The sequence below is a fragment of the Enhydra lutris genome, unplaced genomic scaffold (assembly GCF_002288905.1).
Source record: "Enhydra lutris kenyoni isolate GAN:26980312 unplaced genomic scaffold, ASM228890v2 scaffoldscaffold52, whole genome shotgun sequence".
NCBI classification, from domain to species: Eukaryota; Metazoa; Chordata; class Mammalia; order Carnivora; family Mustelidae; genus Enhydra; species Enhydra lutris.
In genome coordinates, this window is record NW_019154136.1 from 7289520 (window position 1) to 7310832 (window position 21313).

General features: G+C 51.2%; 1 protein-coding gene and 1 long non-coding RNA gene across 2 annotated transcripts in view; both read left to right on the top strand.

Annotated features, from left to right (window-relative positions):
• The first annotated feature begins 1511 nt into the window (after nt 1-1511).
• On the top strand, nt 1512-10153 carry LOC111157165. The gene is made up of 6 exons (XR_002641276.1): nt 1512-1692; nt 2781-2984; nt 3685-3758; nt 4170-4215; nt 9644-9785; nt 10013-10153. It is a non-coding gene; the product is annotated as an uncharacterized LOC111157165 (long non-coding RNA).
• An 8353-nt stretch (nt 10154-18506) lies between these two features.
• LOC111157133 (G protein-coupled receptor 143) overlaps nt 18507-21313 on the top strand; it is a 29960-nt gene continuing 27153 nt past the window's right edge. Inside the window, exon 1 of the mRNA XM_022518378.1 lies at nt 18507-18807. Coding sequence (XP_022374086.1) covers nt 18540-18807 — 268 coding nt within the window. The 5' untranslated portion in view covers nt 18507-18539. The remainder of the gene's footprint in view (nt 18808-21313) is intronic.

A 21313-nucleotide genomic window follows, 5' to 3' on the forward strand; every position in this document is an offset into this window, starting at 1 on the left:
CACTCGGGGAGCCCCGGCCGGCGGACGGCGAGGGAGGGTTAGGGCGCTCCTGCCGGCGCCGCCGCCGGCCACCGGCAAACTTGCGCGGCAACTTGGGAGGAAAGTGCCGGCCGGGGCCAGGGAGGGAGCTGGGCGCCGGCGGCGCGGCGCGCGGGGGAGGGCGGGCCGGGCAGGGGCGGGGCGGGCGCGCTCGAGGGCTCCGGCTGCACAGCGGGCAGGGGGCGGGGCGCGCGCTGGGCTCCCGGGGGCTGCCCGGAGGCTGCCCAGAGGCTGGGAGGGGCGGGAGGAGGCGCGCGCTCCGGGACCGGCGCTGCCGCCGGGGGATGGAGCGGAGAGAGGCCCTCGGGGCAGGGGCGTGCGCTCGGGGGTCTCTTCCGAGGGGCCCGGAGGGTGGGAGTGGGCGAGGGCGGGCAAGCACTCGGCACCCGTGCGGCGGGCTGGGGATGGGCGTGCGCGCTCGGGACTGCCCCACTGGTCACCCAGAGGGTGGGAGGGGGCGAGGGCCGGCGCGCGGGCCGGCGTGCACGCGAACCTGCGCGGCTCACCGGATGCGGGAGCGCGCTCCGCCCCCCTCCTCCCGCCCCCGCCCCCCGCCCCCGCCCCTGTTGCCCGGAGGGTGGGAGTGGGCGGGGCGCGCGCTCAGACCACGCGCTGCGCGGCGGGGTCTGGGGGTGGTCGGGGACCGCGACGCGACGTCCAGCCCTTTCACCCGCGCCAGCGCCGGGCGGTCCTGGAGGCTCGGGCGCGCCAACCGTCCGCTCCGGGAGGCCGTAGTCCCGGCAGGTGAGGTGGCGGAAGCGCCCGCGCGGGGCGGGCAGGGGCGGGGCGGGCGGCGGGCCGAGTCCCCGGAGCCCTCCATCTTGGAGCGCGCGACCGGCCCTTCGCCCCCGCCTTTGTTCGCGCGGACCGCGGGCTGCCGGAGGCCGCCCAGGTGAGACCGGAAGCGCGGCGGGCGGCCCGCGTGGGTCCGCGTGCTGCCAGCCTGTTCCGGCACCGACGCGCTTTGCCCCCAGGCCCGGGCTTGGAGTGGGGGGTGTCCCGGGTACCCTCCACGCAACCGCACTGCTCCGGCCCCCCGAGAGAGCCGCCTCCGCCGCGCGGCCCGGGAGAAAGCGCTGGCCGTAGGAGGGTGCTCCGAAAGTCGCGGCAGAGGGGACGGCGCCTGACCCGTTCCATGAAAGACTAACCATCTTCCTCCCAATCCCTGCTGCGGCGCGCCCCGCAGATGAGGAATAGGCTGCTTCTTGGCTCTTCCTATAGTTCCGGTCCAGGGAGTGTTTGCGTTCAGGCCGAGTTCTCACTTTGGTGGAGCAGTGCCACGAGGTCTTCCTGTCCCACGTCTGCGTTGCCTGCAAAGGAGAGGTGGGGGTCCGGAATTACTGGAAGGGTGTGCCGCCTATGCCTGCCCCTTTTCAGTTTATGTAAACGTTTGGTGTGAAGAAATATCCGCACTGCTGGGTGTCCGCACGCTTTGCCCCAAAACCACAATCCTTTATCTCGTTTGTAGTTAATGGAGCTGGATGCTGGTGATCGCCGGTTTCATCAAAGCAGCTCCCTCCGGGGACTTTGATCAGGTGAATGGGCCGCAAGAGAAAGCTCGGAGACCACTGGACAGGAAGAGTTCGGGGTTCCTGTCCTCGTTGAGGAGGGGCAAGGAGTCGCAACTCTGGTCTCTCTGTCTTCAGTGGTCAGGTGAGGGATTTCCATTCTGTGGTCTGAATCGTTTGTGTCTCACCCAGGGTGCAAACTTCACTGGGCATTTGTCATGGCTCTGAGCAGTGGTTACTGCCCCATGAGTAATTCCAAGCTACGGTGGCCACAGTGTTTCCAGTCGGGGAATGACGTGATTTTTTTTCTTCGTAAACGGAGACTTAAGGAGGGTGCCTGTTAGAATCCACCTTAAGCATATCTTAACTGGTCCAGGCATGCGGATCTGCACACATTGTTTAAATTGCACAGACCTGAATACACAAGAGTGCGCGTAAAATGAGGAAATGGAAATAAGTTTCGTAGATGGTGTCAGTGTTCATATTCTGACTGTGAGATGCAGGTGCGGAGGATGTCCCTATATTCATTTTTAAAACCACATTGAATTTGTAACTGTCTTGATCAAAGTTGAATTAAAAAACTGGACAGACATGAGAAACCCAAAGGGAAAGGACCATACAAGTGCACCTAGAATTTTTGGAAGTTCCCTGCTTCCAAAACAGCTCTCCCACCCCCGCCCGGTGGTATTAACTGAAATCTCAGCTCTTAACTGGGGCTGAAATTCAGACCAGGAGTCACCAAAGCATTGTCTCCTTAAATCACAGGTAGAGTCATCCTTAGCGTTTTATGTTGGTTATTCAAGATTAGCTATCTGCTGCTTAAAGAAGTTGTAGTCTTCATTCCTTAAACGCAGGTGCAGGTTTACATTTCTCCTTACTAAATTATCATTTTCCTGGTTTTTTTCTTAATCTTCACATTAGACATCTCTCCCAGCTTAGCATTATTTGAATATTCATAAGGCTGTTTATATGGGTGTTATTAAATACACTGGAAGGGACTGGACCAAATCTGTGTGCTCTGTTTTGAGGTAGATGCCCTCCTCTTGGACCCTGTCAAATTCTTTCACTGACACTCTTGGGTTTATGTAGCTGAGCATACGTACTATCACACCTAGACTTCTGTATCATATCCATTATATCCTTATTAGACATCGTCATTTATCTTGGAAAATACCGATATCTTGTGACCGAAAGGCATTGCTCCAGTTTATTAACCCTGCTCCCCTTTTGAAGGCGTTCAGAAAGACACCGAACCAGTGTGGACTTACAGTGGTGATGGCTTTCTTTTCTGAGAACTCCACTCAGCCAGATCTTCCACGGATATATATTTATCAACATCTAGCTTTTCCTTTTGGAAAGCCGGGGCCAGGTAGCTTCTGGCTATTCTCAGCTTCTCGCATCTCGGACATTCAGCTTCATTGCTCTGAAGACCCCAAGGTGAGCATATTCTGTTTAGGACCTGCAGAGCACGACCCTGTGACCATCTGAATCTAGGCATTCAGTAGCCTTGGGTACATAAACCGCATTTTCAGATCTGAGGCTTCCTTCCCTTGATAGAGAGGAGATAGGTGAAATTAAAGGGAGTTCTTTCAGGCACCTGGCTGGCCCAGTCCATAGAGCGCGTGACTCTGTATCTCAGCGGTTGTGAGTTCAAGCTCGGTGTTGGGTGTGGAGATTACTTAAAAATAAAGGTAGTTCTTTCATTTCATCAATGGTGAATGAATTCATCAATGAATAGAAAGCAGATTGAACCAGCTTTCAGAGATTTAATCAGTGGCTAATCCTTTTTATGAAATAGAGTTCAAATTACCTTAGTTTTTTGTTCTAAGGAGAAAAGGGATTTATAATTAGAAAATGTCCTGGAGGATGGGGTTCCAAAATTTTGCCTTTACCCTTCAAACTAGTAGCTCAGGATAATCAAGCTTTCTAGAACATCTGCGGCAATTTTTTAAAAGGCAGATTTAGCCATTTTCTACTTAAGCCTCTGTGTACGTGAGTTGGGGTCCCTATGAATTTAGATGGTGGAGAGTTCGTCCAGATGAGAGAGCACACAGGTGAGGACAGCTAAAGGAAAACATGGACTGAATGGCTTTCTCCTTCATCGCCATCACCATTGTCATCATCTTGGTTTCTACAGGTGATTATTGGAAACATGGGCGTTTCACTTAGCTGCAGATCTGGACCCAGTGACAGAAGCTGAATGCTGCACAGGTGCGCCCCCATCCCCTCCCTCTCTCACCTCAGGGGGATTTTACCCTCGCTGTTAGGATATTTACAGATTTCTGGGGAGAGACTTCTCTCTGTGCGAGAAAGGGAGACTGCGGGGTCTTTCCTCACAGCTGGCACCGTTGTCCTGTTTGTGGACTGTACGTTGCGAGTTTGCATCTTAGCACCCAGCCTTTAGTTGAGGAAGCAAGGAGTAGCAATCAGATAGATAGTGACCACACTCACAGGGAACCTGCTTTGGACCAAGCACATGACGTAAATGGACTCTGGTCCAAAGCTTCTTGGAGCATGCGTCACCCCATTTTACAGAGGAAGAGACTGAGTGCCAGAGGGGCTTAACACCCTGCTAGAGGTGGCTGAGCTCAGTCTTAAGAAGGACTCCTTCTTCCCTTGCAGGGACCAATGCCAGACTGGACGTGGCGGGACAGTTGTCGTTGAGCTGGTGAGTTGGCTTTCCACTGTAGGACATTTAGACAGTGAGCCTCCTTTTGAGGTTCCCTTGATCTCCAAACAAAGAGGCTGAAGCCTCCTGTGTGGAAATTTTGCCTATAAAACTGGATGCTAATTTAGGTTTGGTTGAGTTCCAGTCCTGTTTCCTTGGAGACCTGTCTTTAAAATATACGTAGGGGCACCTGGGTTGCTCAGTAGGTTGAGTTTCTGACTCTTGATTTCATCTCCGGTCTTAATCTTAAAGAAATATGTATATGTATATAATAATAATACTTTTCAAATTGGGAGTACTTAGCCACTATTTTAAAAGTGTTTATATTTTAAAATGTAGTTTGAAGGGCGCCTGGGTGGCTCAGTTGGTTAAGCATCCAACTCTTGATTTTTGGCTCAGGTCGTGATCTCAGGGTCATGAGATTGAGACCCGTGTTGGGCTCTGTGCTCAGTGCAGAGTCTGCTTGAGATTCTCTCTCCTTCCCCGTCCCTCCCTCCCCTCGTCTCCTCTGCTGCCTCCTGCTCCTCGCGCCCTCTCTCAAATTAACAAAATCTTTAAAATGTAGTTTTAGAAAGCCACTGGCTATTTCTCACTTTTTATTTTTTTATAAAGTAGCCAACAAGTACTTCTTGAGCACTTTTAACTTGCTCAGTACTGGGGAGTGGTCGCTAAGGAATGTTAGGATGCAGGAAACACGAAACATCAAGTCTAGCCGGTGAAGACACTAGACTAGGAAGAAAACACAATCAGAGTACAATTATGTGCAAAATGACTTTAACTGCAAAAATTCCAGCAGGAGAGAAACCAAAGTAGAGAAGAAAATAAAAACAAGTGACCACAACCATAGGTGAACTTTCTAAATTTTTCTTTTCTTTTCTTTTCTTTTTTTAATTGTGGAAATTTCAAGTGGACACAAAAGCAAGAAGTCTTGTTTCATCCCCGCCCCCTGCCCCCCCCCAGGTATTTCAAAACACATCCAGGATAGAACGGCTGAGCTGTCTTGGAGGCTGAGAGGAAGTGGAGCCAAGAGTTCGCTGGGTGGGGATCCTGTGAGCAGAAGAATGTTCTTTATAGGGAAGTTGAAAGCATCAGGACAAAAATTTTGGCTGAAACCTTGTTAAGGAGTGCCCCAGTCCGGCTCCTTGGGAATCTGTGCTGGGCCTTCACTCCCCCATCCCGGGGCGTGTGCACCCCATAGGAGTTGGGGGAGTGACTAGGGGCAGGGGCTGCTATGTGGAGATGGTGACAGGACAGCAGATGAGAGGCAGTAATGAGGGTAGGTTGAAATGGGAAATGCCTGTGGGATACCTTATGAATTTTCTAAGACTATTGTAACAAATTAACATAAGCTGCTTAAGACCCATTTTTTTTTCTTTCCCAGAGGCCAGAAGTCTGAAATCAAGGTGTCAGCAGGGCTATACCCCCTCAGAGGCTCTAGGGGAGAATGTGTTCCCTGCCCCTTCCAGGGTCTGGTGGCCGCTGGCATTCCTGGGTTTGTGAACTGATCAGTCCAGCCTTTGCCTCTGTGGTCACCTGGCCTTCTCTTCTGCCTGGGTCCTGTCTCCCTCTGTTGCCTCCCTGTGTCGCTCTCTTAGAAGGTCACTGTGATTGCCTTTAGGACCCACCTGGAAAAGAAGGATGCTCTCTTCATCTCAGAATCCTTAATCAAATCCTGTGTGCAAAGACCCCTTTCCCAAGTAAGGTCCCATTTGCAGGTTCCAGGGTTTAGGACCTATTGTCTTTGGGGAGCGTTAGTCATTTTACTACAGATAGGTTGGTGGAAATCACTGGGGTGTTGCAGGGCGGTGAAGGGACTCCTGTCCTTCGTTTGGAAGCATTGTGGCTGAAGTGCCGCTGTTCCTGCTGGTAGTTCAAGGGCTCATGGGAGCCTCAGATCTGCCTGTCCTGAGGTGGGGGGCGGGGAAGGCTTGTCCCACCCTCAAGCCAAGTGAAAACTGCTCCTAGGAGTCCCTCATAAAGATTTGGGTATCTACAGGACAGAGGCTGGGATCTCACGCTTGGGTGGCATTTCTGGAAGTGCCATTGATTACTGTTCCTTGTGCAGACGCGCACAGAAGGCAGCAGAGGGACAGAGGGCTCAGGAGCACATGCGTGCGCCCTCCCAGTCCACCCGGAGAATGTCGCCACATACCCGATTTTCCCGAAATTGACCAGCTTACGGGGGCAAACTCTGGCCTGACCCAGGACTACTACTCAGGCTGACAGGTCCCATTTGCCCAGATCCAAGCAGGGATTTTCAATGGTGACTTCTTTGCAAGAGGCAACAGTTTTATTTAGGGAATGGGTAGTGGGGGGTATAAATCATCTGTTGTCATCGTAGTTTGTGAGATGTAATCAAGGTCTCAAGGTCTGAGTGGCTCCCTTAGTCATGCAGATGTGTAGGCCCCCAAGTCTAGCTCTCATTTCTCTCTCCCTGGGGTGTCTGTACGAGTTGGGGGCTCTTGCTTTCTGAAGAAGCCAGGGGTTTCTGGGAGGGTAGAGACCAACAGGTTAACCCCTGTTTCAAAACTCAAAATTTTAAGGAGAGTTGATGAGAGGAGGAAAAGCGGGGTTAAAAAGCAGTCCCATGTATGGGCTGTGTCCGCCACCCTCCATGGGAGCTGAGGTCAGAGGCAGAGTGCTGGCCGTCTGAGGTCAGAGCTCAGAGGAGGGCCTGGCGTACACCAAGGGAGGGAATGGGAGTTTTGACACCAGCCCGGCAACCTCACCTTCATTTAAAACATTGTATCTGGGGAAGATTCTTTTCAAGTCTCAAACACCTTCCCTGACCCAGCCTTCTTGTAATTTGCCAACGAAATGGCAGGATAGAAATATGATACCTGAGTCCCAGATACTGTCTGAGTGGTTCTAGTGAAAGCCAACACAGCAATTTTCAAGCAGCAAAAAATATGTGTGTGAGATTTCAAGACATCCTTGGACATACTCTCTTTCCAAATACAGCATGAACCTCCCTTACTATGATATCATTTGTGTGATTGTGGAATGCCTTTTTATTTCGTACTCCACCTTTTGAGAGAGAAAAACCCAGAGTAGGGACAGCCTGGGTGATGCTGTTAAGCATCTGCCTTTGGCTCAGATCATGATACCAGGGTCCTGGGATCGAGCCCTGTGTGGGACTCCCTGTTCAGCGGGGAGCCTGCTTCTCCCTCTGCCTCTGCCACTCCCTCTGCCTCTGCCACTCCCTCTGCTTGTGCTCTCTCACTTAAATAAATAAAATCTTTAAAAAGAGAAAAAGAAACACCTGTTACTTCTGCGAGGCTCTCAGAGAAAGCACGGGACTTGGATTTTTGTAACAAGGTCCTTCACAGGGGTACCTAGGTGGCTCAGTGGGTTAAAGCCTCTGCCTCCCGCTCAGGTCATGATCCCAGGTCCTGGGATCGAGCCCCGCATCAGGCTTTCTGCTCAGCAGGGAACCTGCTTCCCCCTCTCTCTGCCTGCCTCTCTGCCTACTTGTGATCTCTGTCAAATAAATAAAATCTTAAAATAATAAAAAACAAGGTCCTTCGCAGTGCCGCGGCAGCCCCTCCAGGAGCACACGTGGGGGCTATGGCATAAAACAACAGCAGCCAGGGGAGCACACGCTGCAGAGCTCGGTAAATGTTCCTGCGCTCCCTCCCACTCGCCCGCCAACACGGCCGCAGCCGCACAGACACGGAGAAAGGGGCCATCTGTAATTCCTTAGAGCTGGGATAATTCAGATGTCCTATGGGAAGGAGGGGCCCTGGAAACGGAAGCCACCGTGTCTTTGGTGTTGGAGGGACTGTTGATTCGGATGCGGGAAATTCCGTCGCTGGCCACGGGCCAGAATACTTGTTTCAATTGAATCTTTTCACCTGAACTTCAAGGAATGTAGACGTCTTTGACCAGCAGCAGAAATAACAGGAAGGACCAGAAGCCGGCTGGCTGAAGGGTGGTAGAGTTTTTACTACAATGGACAGATGTCTTCCAGGCAGACATGGGAAGTTTCTAAACACTTAATTGGTGGGGATGGTTCCTCTTGTGCAATTATACATGTTGGAAGGGCCACAGGAAATACTGTGTGATTAACGTTAAAAGTAAATTCTTCTGTTGGAACAATCTGAGGTTTACAGAGAGGTTGCAGAGGTACTGCACGGAGCTCGTGCGTCCCCTTGACCCGGTTTGTTCCTGGTCACGGAACTCTTGTTTGGATTTCCCCAGCTGGCACGTGAGTGTCCTCTTTCGGTCCACAGGGCTCCACTGTGCGCTTAGTTGTCGTGTCACCTTTGGTCTCCATCATCCCTTTGTTTTCATGACCTGGAAGTTTTGAGGAGGACTGGCCGGGTGTTTTGCAGAATGTCCCCCAATTTAGGCTTGTCTGATGTTTTCTCATGACTAGACTGGGTTATGGGTTTGGGGGAAAACACGTACACAGATGATATGGCCTTCTCCGCACACCATGTCACAGACTCTGGACATCTACATGGCTTGTCACTTGTGACTGTCACCTTATTACATGGGTAAGGAGGTGGCTGCCAGGTTTCTCCCTGTCAAGTTACAGCAAGAATTTTCCCTTTCCTGGTTAACTCTTTTAACAACTTGGGTTTGGGGCACCTAGTGGCTCAGTCCGTTAGCGCCTGCCTTTGGCTCAGGTCGTGATCCCTGCTGGGATGGAGCCCTACATCAGGCTTCTTGCTCAGTGGGGAGTCTGCTCTCCCTCTCCTCCTGCACTCACGCTCTCATGTGCTCGCTTGCTCTCAAAAATAAATAAAATCTTAAAAAACAAAAACCCAAGAAGTTGGGTTTGACGATGCATGGGCGTTCTGTGGGAAGTCACACTGATTCCATGGTATCCACCAAGTTCATACTTGGTGGACAGGCTATCCTTAAGACCAAATAAAGACGCTTGATTAAGTCAACGTAAAGCACATTGAGAGAAACGGAGTAATTGTGAAAGAGACCTTGTAGCTTGCAAAGGCAAAAATATGTAGTGTTTGGGCCGCTAAGAATCAATTTCTGATTCCCGTGATGGACTAAAGACACGTCCCAAGTTTGGGAAACTCGGGGTATACACATGGTTTCCTCTGGATGTTCAACTAGGAGCAATGCAGTGAGACCCAAAAATACGGCAGGGGGAGAGCCATTGCATTTAAATGATCAGAGTCCCCTCAGGACTGGCGGACCCCCCTTTTCTATGTTAATGTCTTTCAGCCTTTCTGAAACTGAAACACGTGCCGTAGCGTGGGTACCAGACAGATGTTTCCGCAGCGTTCACAGCCAGGTTGACGTAAGGGTATATTATCTCCCAGCACGCTGTGTTTCTAACCACACGCCAAACCCTTGAGGTTAATGTGGGTTTCCTATTCCCTGCCCGTGGCCACTCGAGTACCAGCGAAGCAGTCATTTCAAAATTAGCCCACGTCTGGGTGTGTTTCTTTCTTTTTATTAGATATCTGCAATTTGACACTCTCCTATAGATGACAGCCGTGGAGCATATAATAGTCCTCCCAGAAATGATCGTCCTCTCGTTTCACTGTATCAGTATGGTGTGCTGCGAAAGAAACATCAGATTTGGTCCCAGTTTGACACAGGTGACGTACCCATATGTGTACATCCTCAGCCTCACCTCCCTCCCGCCCCCTCCGCCATACTTCCTTGCAAAGTGCAGTTATGGTCACACGGCTTCCAATTTGGCCACCTGTGACCTGCCTCCAGCTTCTCAAACGCCGACTCCTTCTTGCTTCAGAGTAGTGGGGTGAGAAGATGTATTTCCGTGGTCTGACTGGTTTGTAGCCGTTGGTGGCTGATGTTCATTCAGGTTCCCCTCTGGAGGAAGTGCTTATGGTGTAGTCTGCCTGGATTTGATTCTCACCTCTACGGCCTCCATGACCTTGGACAAGTTTCCTCACCTCCTCTGGTGCCTTACGTGTGAAAACGAGATAAAAAACTGAGCCACAGGGCGGAGGTGAGAGTTAAGCAAGACCTTGAGTACTTAATGCTGCGGTTCGGGAAGGCAGTCAGGTAGTACTAATCCTAGATGACTTCTCTTCCTCTTTTCAGAGCACAGACCCTACCTCCGTCTCCCTCCCACAGCACGGTCTGGTCTCCTCTCTTCTCAGCCGAGACCACACAGCTCAGACTCCTAGTCTGCCTGTTGCAGAACTGGAGATGTGCTCTCAGACACTCTTTCTCAATCTGTGAATTCCTGTGTTTCTGTCAGAGGAAAGGGCAGTGTTCCTTCAAGCCAAGACTCTCCCGGTTTTGTCAGGGGAGGTCAGTACTCTACCCCACAGCAACCACAGAGCAGGCTCTTTGAGCTCTAAGCCTGGGTTCAAAACCCATGCATTGTGTGGCGTGTTGCAGAGCTACTCAGTTCCCCACGGACAGAGAAAGGGGTTCAATGTCAAGGTGTAAGCCACTGCAACTCTTTTTACTCTCTTAAAGCTTTATAGCCAATCCTGAGCATTTTTGTCTATTCTCCAGGGTCAAACTGAGCAAATTTAGTTGTGGATGGAGGGCGAAGTCATCTTTCCAACCCGCTAACACATTCCGTGAGCTCCAGCGGGCAGCCTTGCGGCTCTCTGAGGAAGGAAGCCCTCAGGTGGCCGACGCTCACTCAGCCAGCGCTCTCGGAGTGCCCGGGCAACCAGACGTTCCTAGGATTTGAGGTGCCCACCCCAGGGACCGCCCTTCCTGGTTGCCTGACAGGAGTGGGTGCTCCAGCGTTCTTGTGTGGTCAGACAACACTGAGGGGTTGCTGTGGTGGACAGACATTAGGATGCCCTCCCAGGGCACCCCGCCTGCTGGTAGCCACACTCTGTGTATTCCTTCCGTTGGGTGCGAGCAGGACCCATGACCCACTTCTAAGCCATACGATGCGGCAGAGGTGAAGGGACATCCGCTCGGTGATTATGTAGCAAAACATTGTGACTCTCATTTGGTGGATTGTTCTTGCCAGCTTGGACGAATGAAGCTGCCTTCCTGGAAGCTGCCTCGTGGAGAGACTCATGTGCCAAGGAACGGAAGGTGGCCCCCAGCCAACAGCCCATGAAGAGTGAAAACTCACCACTGAACGTGGAAACGTGCTTGGAAACAAACGTTTCACCGCTTGAGCCTTTAGGTGAGACTAGCCTAGTCAGCATCTTAATTGTAGCCGTTGAGAGATCCCAAAATGGGAGACCCAGCTAACCCATGCCTGGACTCCGAAGCCACAGAAACAGAAAATTAAGTGTGTTGTTGATTTCCCGTCTGGCACGTAAGGAGCTTAAACTCACCACTTCAGCCTAACAACCAAAACCTGAACGAGCCAAAAAGTCATCTCTTCCTAGATCTGTCAGAGAAGTGAGGTCACAGAACAAACTGTGGTTCCCCCGCCTACCCCCTCCCCCCGCCAACTGAAAAGACAGGCATATGCGACAGCCACAGCTTCCAGGAGCTGACACCCATTGGCTGAAACTTCTACAGGAATTGCTGTGGAGGTAGGAAAGTGTGAACTGTAACCGACCGGTTGCTGGAGACTCAGTGTAGACCATCCCCACGCTTTTGTGAGTTTCACCTCCTGGGGCTCTACCAGGTTCTCACAGTGAAGACTGGAGAAAAGATTGCTTGTGCGTCCTGCAGAGAGAGGGGAGAAGGGGCCATTTTTAAGTCTGCCAGAGCATTCTGTTGTTTTGAGCAAGACCTACCCTCAGGAGAAACATGACCCTAACCAATGGGGGTTACTGGAACCTAACCACCCTGGGGGAAGGAAATCCCCAACCCCAGTCTCCTGAGGCCCTGGTGGGGGACACAATGAAGAGTCCTTTACGAAATTTACAGCCAAGGGGTACAGGCTAACTACAAGACTGAGACCTAATCATAGAACTGCCTCTCCTCCCTGTCACCTCCTGATGACGCCGCTAACGGCCTGTTTATCCCGATTCTTTTTACGCAGCACATTATGACATTATGTCCAGCCATTTTTTTTTTTTTTTTTTTTTTTTTAAGGGAGTGAGGAGCAGGTGTGGGGGAGAGAGTCTTAAGCGGTCTCCACAGCCAGCGAGGAGCCCAGGGTGGGGCTTAGTCTCACAACCCGAAGATCATGACCTGAGCCAAAACCAAGAGTCAGCCCTTTGAGCCGTCCAGGCGCCCCCACGTCCAGCTTTAAACAAAGAGCTTCCAGGCGCGCTAAAAGACAATAAACACAGTTTGAAAAGACAAAGCAAGCATCTGCTTTGTACTCAGGGATGTTGGAATAAACGTCTGTTGTTTTCGGCTGCTATATTTGCATCATTTGTTATGTAGTATGGATTACTACAATGGCTTAACTATTTCTTCAAGTCCTGTGGGATGGAACCCAAGTCATCCTTCACAGGACTTCCCTTGACAGCAAATCTGTGGTTGGTCTCCCTTTCAGGATCACACGGTTCTGCCCCTTCCTGCCTTTCCCTGGAAACTTCCCCGTGCATCCTCACCTCGGGGTCTGCGTGATAGGCTCCAGCCACTCCCACAGACACCTGCTGCCATCTTTGCGCACGTGTGCGATGTCAAATCTTTCTTTGCATCTTGCATTCTTAGTCGCTAAGACTGCACATTGAACTTCAGAAACTGTCCTTCCTGGTTTCTAACCAGCTAGGCTTTAGACTGGCCTTTTTTCCAGTTTTTTGGGGTTTTTAAAAATGATTTTATTTGTGGATTTGAGAGAAAGTGAGAGAGCACAAGCAGGGCGAGGAGCTGAGAGAGAAGCAGGCTTCCTGCTGAGCAGGGAGCCGGACAGCGGGATGGATCCCAGGACTTTGGGATCATGACCTGAGCCGAAGGCAGACGCATAACCGACGGAGCTACCCGGGCGCCCCAGTGTTGTGTTTTTTGTTACTTTACTGCGAGATAAGACATTCAAGAACATGTATACAGTCAAGACATAATTTCAAATTGGAATGGATTTACTAACTTTTGATTGGATAAGTCATTTCCATCATTCGTGATTTTAAAAGCACAGATACATCTTTTTTGAAGTCCAGTTTGGCTGCCAATCAAGGGTGTGTAATGCTTTTACAATTGTTAAGAGATTAAGAGATAATCTTGTGTGTGCCTTTAATGTATGTGTGTGTACTTTGAAAGCTACTGCAAAGATAGATTTATGTAAAAGAATTTGCCTTTAATTGTCCTTGTGTGTTTGTCAATTGAATTCAAATACACAGCTGAGCACTGGGCCTCAAATTTATTACATTCTTTTTTTGGGCATTAGAAACAGTCATTAAAAAGAATTTTCTCTGGGGCGCCTGGGTGGCTCAGTGGGTTAAAGCCTCTGCCTTCGGCTCGGGTCATGATCTCAGGGTCCTGGAATCGAGCCCCGCATCGGGCTCTCTGCTCAGCAGGGAGCCTGCTTCCTCCTCTCTCTCTGCCTGCCTCTCTGCCTACTTGTGATTTCTCTCTGTCAAATAAATAAAATCTTTAAAAAAAAAAAAAGAATTGTAGAATTACTTCTGCTTGCATGCACATCCCAAAAAAGCATATAAAATGCTGATTTGGATGGAAAACACTGCCCTTGACTTAACTCACCACTGAACTGTCCTTACTAGTTCATACCTGTCCATTTACCTGTGGCTCCATTCTTAAAGTTACTAAAACTTTTATTTTAAGATTTTATTTGTTTATTTGAAAGAGAAAACACGACCAGGGGGAGTGGCAGAGGGAGAAGGAGAAGCAGACTCCCTGCTGAGCAGGGAGCCTAACATGGGGCTCTATTCCAGGACCCTGAGATCATGACCTGAACCAAAGGCAGCCAGCCAGCTGAGCCACCCAGCTGCTCCTAAATATTTATTTTAAAATCATAGTGTTCGCTACTTATCGCACAACAGATTCACATACATTTTTGTTTTCCTTTTTCCTGGGCGTTCAATCATCAGTGTTAGTTGCAACTTTCTCTACAGTTGCAACAATTCTCTACAGTTGCTTTTGGTAGCTTTACGGCATCACACTGTTAATAAACAGTTGTATTTTCTTTGCGGAATGGCTATGCTCCAGCACATCTAGCTGTGAATTGAAAAGTCAGGGACGCTTGGGGGGCTCCGTTGGTTGAGCGTCTGCCTTTGGCTTGGGTCAGGATCCCAGAGCCCTGGGATCGAGTCCTGCATTGGGCTCCCTGCTCAGCGGGGAGTCTGCTTCTCCCTCTCCTGCTCTCTCTGCTTGTGCTCTCTCTCGCCCTGTGTGCTCTCTCGCTCACTGAGCCACCCAGGCACCCCATTAATTTTTTTCTTTTTTTTTTTGAGTACAGTTCCATTTTAAACCATACTCAATCCCTATCTCTTTCCACCCTACACCACTTAAATTTTTCATTAGTTCATGAGGCATCGACAATGCCTTTGTCCTTTGTGTAGTCTCTTGATTAAAGCCTGGTAATACCCGTATTCAGTGGACACAGCCTGTCTCTTGAGCTCTCCAGTTTGCACGTGGCACTCAGTAAATTTCTGTTGAATTGAAATCAATTGAAAGGCCAAGATGCTGCTGGTCACCAGACGGACCCCAAGCAGGGTTCTGGCTGCAGAAGCAGAGATCCTTCCATCAGGAGAAAAGATTCTTAGCCTGGGTTCCTTAGAAAGCAGAGCTTGAGGCAAATTGTGTTCTACGGGAGAACATCCTGGGATCCCTGGACAAAAAGGCAAAGCAGGAAAGGAGGAAGAGCAAATTAAAGGTGGTGCATTTCTGAGTAGACCATAAATTCCTAAGAAACACAAGGGCTATATGTAGCCTCTGCTCAGAAACTTCCACAGGGAGGGAGGAGGTAAGACCAGTTTCTCCACTAGGTGTTAACCTTTCTGCATTTTGGGCTTAGGCACCCAGCCTTGTGGGGCAGCTGCTGAATAAGCCAGAGTCCCTGTGGGTACACCTACAGGAGCCGAGATGTCTAGGTCTCCACTGGTTTTGTAAATAAAGTTTTATTGGAACACAGCCATCCCCATTAATTTACATACCGTCCACAATCAGTTTAAGGATCAGTAAAACCCACCTGAAAGGCTCATTCCGTATATTAAATAAGACAATGGGGACACCTGGGTGGCTCAGTGGGTTAAAGCCTCTGCCTTCGGCTCAGGTCATGATCTCAGGGTCCTGGGAACGAGCTCCGCATCAGGCACTGTGCTCAGAGGGGAGTCTGCTTCCCCCTCTCTCTCTCTGCCCGCCTCTGCCTACTTGTGATATTTCTCTCTGTCAAATAAATAAATAAATACTAAATAAATAAGACAATGAACGCAGAATGTGGAGCATAGAGCCTGCCCACTGATGGGCTCTGAAGACGGTGAGATTTTGTGAATCGCCCCCTCCTCACTAATGGTGCTGCTCCCTGTACATCTCAGCAGACCCTCCATCCGCCTCCCCCTGCCTCCTGCCCTCCATTCTGTGGCAGACCTGAGGTTCTCCCCCAAAACTCAGTTCTTTATATTCAGACCTCTAGGTGTCAGGGGGTTTGCGGGGAGAAGCAGGTTGTACGAGAAACCCCCGAGCCGCCTCCAGCGGTTAGTGTGCGTGATCAAGTGTGATAGCAAGCAAGGTGTAAACTGTGCAGCAGAGTTAGGACAGTGGAGCATTTCCTGGGCGGCCCAGGATGAAAGTGCAAGGTGGAATCTGGCTGGTAAACTGGGAAGGAGGGTGGAAGGGCGGTGCACAACAAGTTCCTGAGGGTCGTGACACAGATACCTCCCCATTCAGTCTTGGCCCACTGGCTTGGCATTAGCACTGCATTTCTCATATCTGCATATTTCCAGATGTTTCCACCTCCCGAGTGTGTGTGTGTGTGTGTTTTACCTGTCTTCCTTTTCATACTGTAGTTGCACTCTAGCACATAAAAGTTTATCTGTTTATTAATTTTATTTTAAAATTTATATTTATATTACTTATTTTTTATTTTTTAAAGTTTTGTTTAAAATCAGTTAATTAACATATAGTGTGTTATTAGTTTCAGTGACCCATCAGTGGCGTACGACACCCAGTGTGCGTCATATCCCGTGCCCTCCTTCACGCCCATCACCCAGTTACTCCATCACCCTACACTGCTCCCCTCCAGCAACCCTTAGCTTGTTTCCTAGAGTTAAAACTCTCTTACGGTTTGTCTTCCTCTCTGATTTCGTCTTGCTTTATTTTTCCCTCCGTTCCCCTATGTTCATCTGTTTTGTTTCTTGAATTCCACCTAGGAGTGAAATCATACGGTAATTATCTATCTCTGATTGATTTAACTTCACCCGGCGTAATATCCTCTAGTTCCATCCGGTCAGTTTTATTTCTTAGACTCGTTGCAAGTTCCTTCCTGACAGCCGAAGTTTAGTCTCTCATCCAGCCTTCCTCAGGTTTGCTCTGAGGTCCATCTGTCGCATAATCATCTGAGCCCATCTGGCCTGGCAGTCTTCATCTGTAGTAATCCCTTCCCCACTCCTGCGCCCCCCGGGAGCCTCAGCCTTGACTCCTTGGCACCCGAGTCATCCAGAGCCCTCAGGTTTGCACGTGGGGAGCAGGGAGGCGGGCTTTGTGCATTTTGGGTGCGAAGCAGAGATGGAAATGCTGTCACACTTGTGTGCGGGTTGGCCACTCAGACCCTGGGCATCAGGGCCAGTGTACAGACCCCCCGTTGTCATTTTTATCTTTGAAAGCACATTTCGCACACTGTCCTCCGGAAGCCATTTCTGCTTTCCAAGAGCAAAGGAAGGTGGGGATCCACAGTCCAAAAACAGATAGCAGGATTCATGCTTTCTGAGGACGTGTGGGGAGTACTCCCATGATTTTGCAAGCAAGTGCATAATCCCCAAGAGCAGTTAAGGTTTTGACAATGTGGGTCTCTTCCAGAATCCTATCAAAGCAGCTGCCCCTGCTAATAGATGCGCCAAGTTGGATCCTTTTGAAGTGCTGGGGTCCGCAGCCTTTGTTAAAGGCTCGGCTGCCCATCTGGCAGTGTGTCCCTACCTGTGCCCCTACCCTGAATTCCGACAAGGAAGCCCAGACCTGTGGTAGTTGAGCCCAAGCCTTGCCTTACTTAAAATTGCAAAGCTGGCGGTGGAAATGTATTGAGCAGCTGGGTGGGAGGGCATGTGTCTGCATTTAAGTGTTTTCAACAGCTGGGGGTGGGAACAGTGGGAGGTTGCCTTCCCTTTGGTTGATTGGAAAAAACCTGGAGAGGGGCCCACTTATTGGGGTCAGAGATCATAAGGGGGGCTGCTTGGGCTTTGCCTGTGGGCCTATTAATTTATTAGATGATAAATCTGATAGGGTTTGGGGGGCGTTGTTTTAAATAAAGCTTTGGTTAGTAAAGTCATAACCTAGATGGGTTTTTTTTTCAACCTTGAGTTTTTGTTTTTTAACTTCACTGGTATGTTTACTGTTTTCATTAGTGATCATGTAATTTTTAAATTAAATTAAAAATTTTTTTAAGTAATGTCTGCACCCAGTGTGGGGCCGGAGCTCACAATCCGTGATCCACAGCCCCCTGCCCCACGGACTGAGCCAGCTAGGAGCCCAGTGAGGATATAATTTTGAAACCTTTATGCGTGCGGAAGAAAGCTTGATTTTCAGTGCGTAGTGAAACACAGAAATAGTTAAGAAATCTGAATAAACTTGAATAACTTTTAAAAAAACCATAATTACTCCTGAAAGCCTATTTGGAATGCCCAAACCTATGTTGAAGCTGAGTAAAAACGGAACACCGAACAGTCAGGTGCAAAATAGGTCTGTGTCTCGTTAGGTGAAGGGCCCCCGTCTTTGTTCAAGATTTGAATTTCCACGAAAACCCTGTCCCTGCGGGATTGTTTGCGTAGCGGCCCGAGCACGAAAGGGCGCTGTTTGAATCCCTCGCCGCAGGGTTGATGAACGTGGTCCGGTGCCCGTAACGCCTCGGAATGAGGGAGGTCGGCTCCCAACCCGGGAAAGGCTGGCAACTGAGGCACGTTTTTCTGGTCAGGTCAGTTAAGGCGAGATGGCCGTTTTGACGAAGGCTCGGGGGAAGTGGACAAAGCTGAGTCGCCCGGCCTCGGGCGCTTCTCCTTCCCGCAGCACACCCCTCCTCCCGCTTGTTCCCCCCCCCCCCCCCCTACTTCCCCCCCCCCCCCCCTCCTTCCGCCCCCCCCCCCCTTTCCCCCCCCTTCTCCCCCTTCTTCCCCCTTTCTCCCCCTCCTCCTCCGCCGCCCCCGCCCCGCCTCACCCTCGTGAGACCTCGTGGCGTTTGCGGAGGGCGCACAGCCCCCGCGGAGGCCCGCGCCTTCTCCGCACGCGCGGGGGGAGCGGCCCGGGCACATGATCCCCCCGCCCCCGGCCCGCCCAGCACCTGACTCCGGCGGGCCGCTGGGGGTCCGGGCAGACCCGAGCAGCGGCGCCAAGCACGGCCCATGGCATCCCCACGCCTCGGGACTTTCTGCTGCCCCACGCGGGACGCCGCCACCCAGCTGGTGCTGAGCTTCCAGCCGTGGGCGTTCCACGCGCTGTGCCTGGGCAGCGGCGCCTGCAGTCTGGCGCTCGGCCTCCTGCAGCTGCTGCCCCGGCGCCGGCCCGGGGGCCTCGGGGCCCTCTCCCCAGCCCCACCGGCCTCGGCGCGTTCCCCGGCCTCCGTCCGCATCCTGCGCGCCATTGCCGCCTGCGACCTGCTCGGCTGCCTGGGTAAGGCGCGCGGCCCGCTGGTTGGGACCTGCTCTGCGCCCGGGTGAGGGAGCACTGCCCGCGGGTTGCGACCTGCTGGGTCCCCGGGTGAGCGCGCTCAGCCCGCGGGTTGGGACCTGCTCGGTGCCCGGGTGAGGGAGCATTGCCCACAGGTTGGAACCTGGTGGGTGCCTGGGTGAGCGCGCACGGCCCGCGGGTTGGGACCTGCTTTGCGTCCGGGTGAGGGGGCACTGTCCCCGAGTTGGGACCCGCTCGGTCCCCGGGTGAGCGTGCACGGCCCGCGGGTTGGGACCTGCTTTGCGTCCGGGTGAGGGGGGCACTGTCCCCGGGTTGGGACCCGCTCGGTCCCCAGGTGAGCGCGCACGGCCCGCGGGTTGGGACCTGCTGGGTACCCGCGTGAGGGAGCACTGCCCGCGGGTTGGGACCTGCTTTGCGTCCGGGTGAGGGGGGCACTGTCCCCGGGTTGGGACCCGCTCGGTGCCCACGTGAGCGCGTGTGGCCCGCGGGATGGGACCTGCTGGGGTGTTCGGGTGAACGCGCACGGCCCGCGGGTTGCGACCTGCTAGATGCCCGCGTGAGCGCGCGCGGCCCGCGGGATTGGGACCTGCTTTGCGGCCGGGTGAGGGAGTACTGCCTGCGGGTTGGGACCTGCTGGGTACCCGAGTGAGCGCGCGCGGCCCTCGAGTTGGGACCTACTCGGTGCCCAGATGAGGGAGCATGGCTGGTGGGTTGGGACCTACTCGGTGTGCACGTTGGGCGGGGTGTCAGCTGCGTGCTAGGAGGGTAGACGTCGAAACCGGGTAGACGTCGAAACCGGAGGCGGCTCTCTTGGGACTGGACGGGGTGGCCAGGGGACTCAGCAAAACAGGATAGGCAGTTAAAATTACGCCCGGGGGACATTTGTTGAAGGGAATATACCAGTTTCTGATGTTCGTTATTGCAAACGTACTAGGGAAACTTTAGAAGGGGTGGTTAAGAAAACCCAGATATTGTGAGGGACCCATAATTACTCTGCTAGTGAGACTGATAGTATTTTGTGTATATACACAAAATCATTTCCAAAATGTTTAGCAGAACCAGGAAGAACACTTGATGTATATATCTCTAATATATATAAATAGATATATTTTGTCAGGCTTGGGTTTCATACCACAGGTGGCCAACTGCCTGCCCCTTTCTGAGGCCCAAAAGTTGTTTTTTTTTTTAATCAAAAGAAAAATATTTGTTTATAAATATTCCATGAAATTTAAATGACTGTGTCCTTCAGGACAGTTTGATGGGAGCACAGCTGTGCTTCACACCTGCTGGATGTCCGCAGAGGTGGATATCCGCAGAGAAATTGTGGCCCATAAAGCCTAAAATATTTTTTATCTTGCCCTTTACAGAAACTTTGCCATCCCCTTTAAACATGCATGGCAATTTTTACAGACTTCTAAGCTAGATAGTGCTGAGCGTTTGTTTAAGGGTTTATTTTGGAGAATTTCTAAGAAACACAAATCACACAGACCATATAATGAACCCCTGGACCCATGACCTCACTTTATCTACACTCCATCCTGTACCAACTCTAAACTGCATTAATGTAAAGCAAGTCCCAGGAAGTATGTACTTTTGTCTATACAGATTTCGGTATATAGCTGTGAAAGTAAGAAGGAAGTGTGTATGTATACACACGTATGTTACAGGTAGTATTATCACCTTAAAATAATGAAAATCAGTTTTTTAAAAAGATTTTATTTATTCATTAGCGCGCGTGCAAGCACAAGCTGGGGGAGAGGAAGAGGGAGAAGCAGACTCCCCACCGAGCAGGGAGCAGGGAGAAGCAGACTCCCCACCGAGCAGGGAGCACAATGGTGGGCTCAGTCCCAGGACCCTGAGATCATGATTTGACCCGAAGGCACATGCGTAACTGGCCGAGCCCCTCAGGAGCCCCAAAAATCAGTTCTTTAAGGTCACTGCTGTATGTTTAGTTGTGTCCTAAATGCTGTTTTACGGTTGGTTGGTTTGAATCAGGGTCCAGATACAGCCCACACTTTGCAGTTGGCTGACAAGGTGCTAACCATTTTGGAATTGATTTTTCAGTAAGTTTGCTTTTGAAGCAAAAGCTGTTGATGGCATTGGGCCCTGAGGGGATGGCAGCAGCTTACTCCGCACCTTGAGCACGTAGCAGTACAGGTCACTGTGTCTCAGGGCCCCGTTCTCCAGTCTGTGCTCTTGTGCCTGGAGACCCTCAAGGACCTTGACTTCCAGTAAATGCTATGGACCTCTAGTCACTTTCTCAGACTCGAGGAGTCAGACAGGAAGCAGTACTTCCTTTCTGTGAGGGATAAAATCATCTTGGTGCTCTTTAATTCAATCAGGTTGGTTTTCTTCCTGATAATGCTAAAACATTTTGAGAAAGCATCTTTTTTTGTTTGTTTGTTTTTTTAAGTTTATACGTGGGGCTCGAACCCATGACCCGAAGAGTCACCCGCCCTGAGGACCGAACCACCCAGGCACCCCTAGA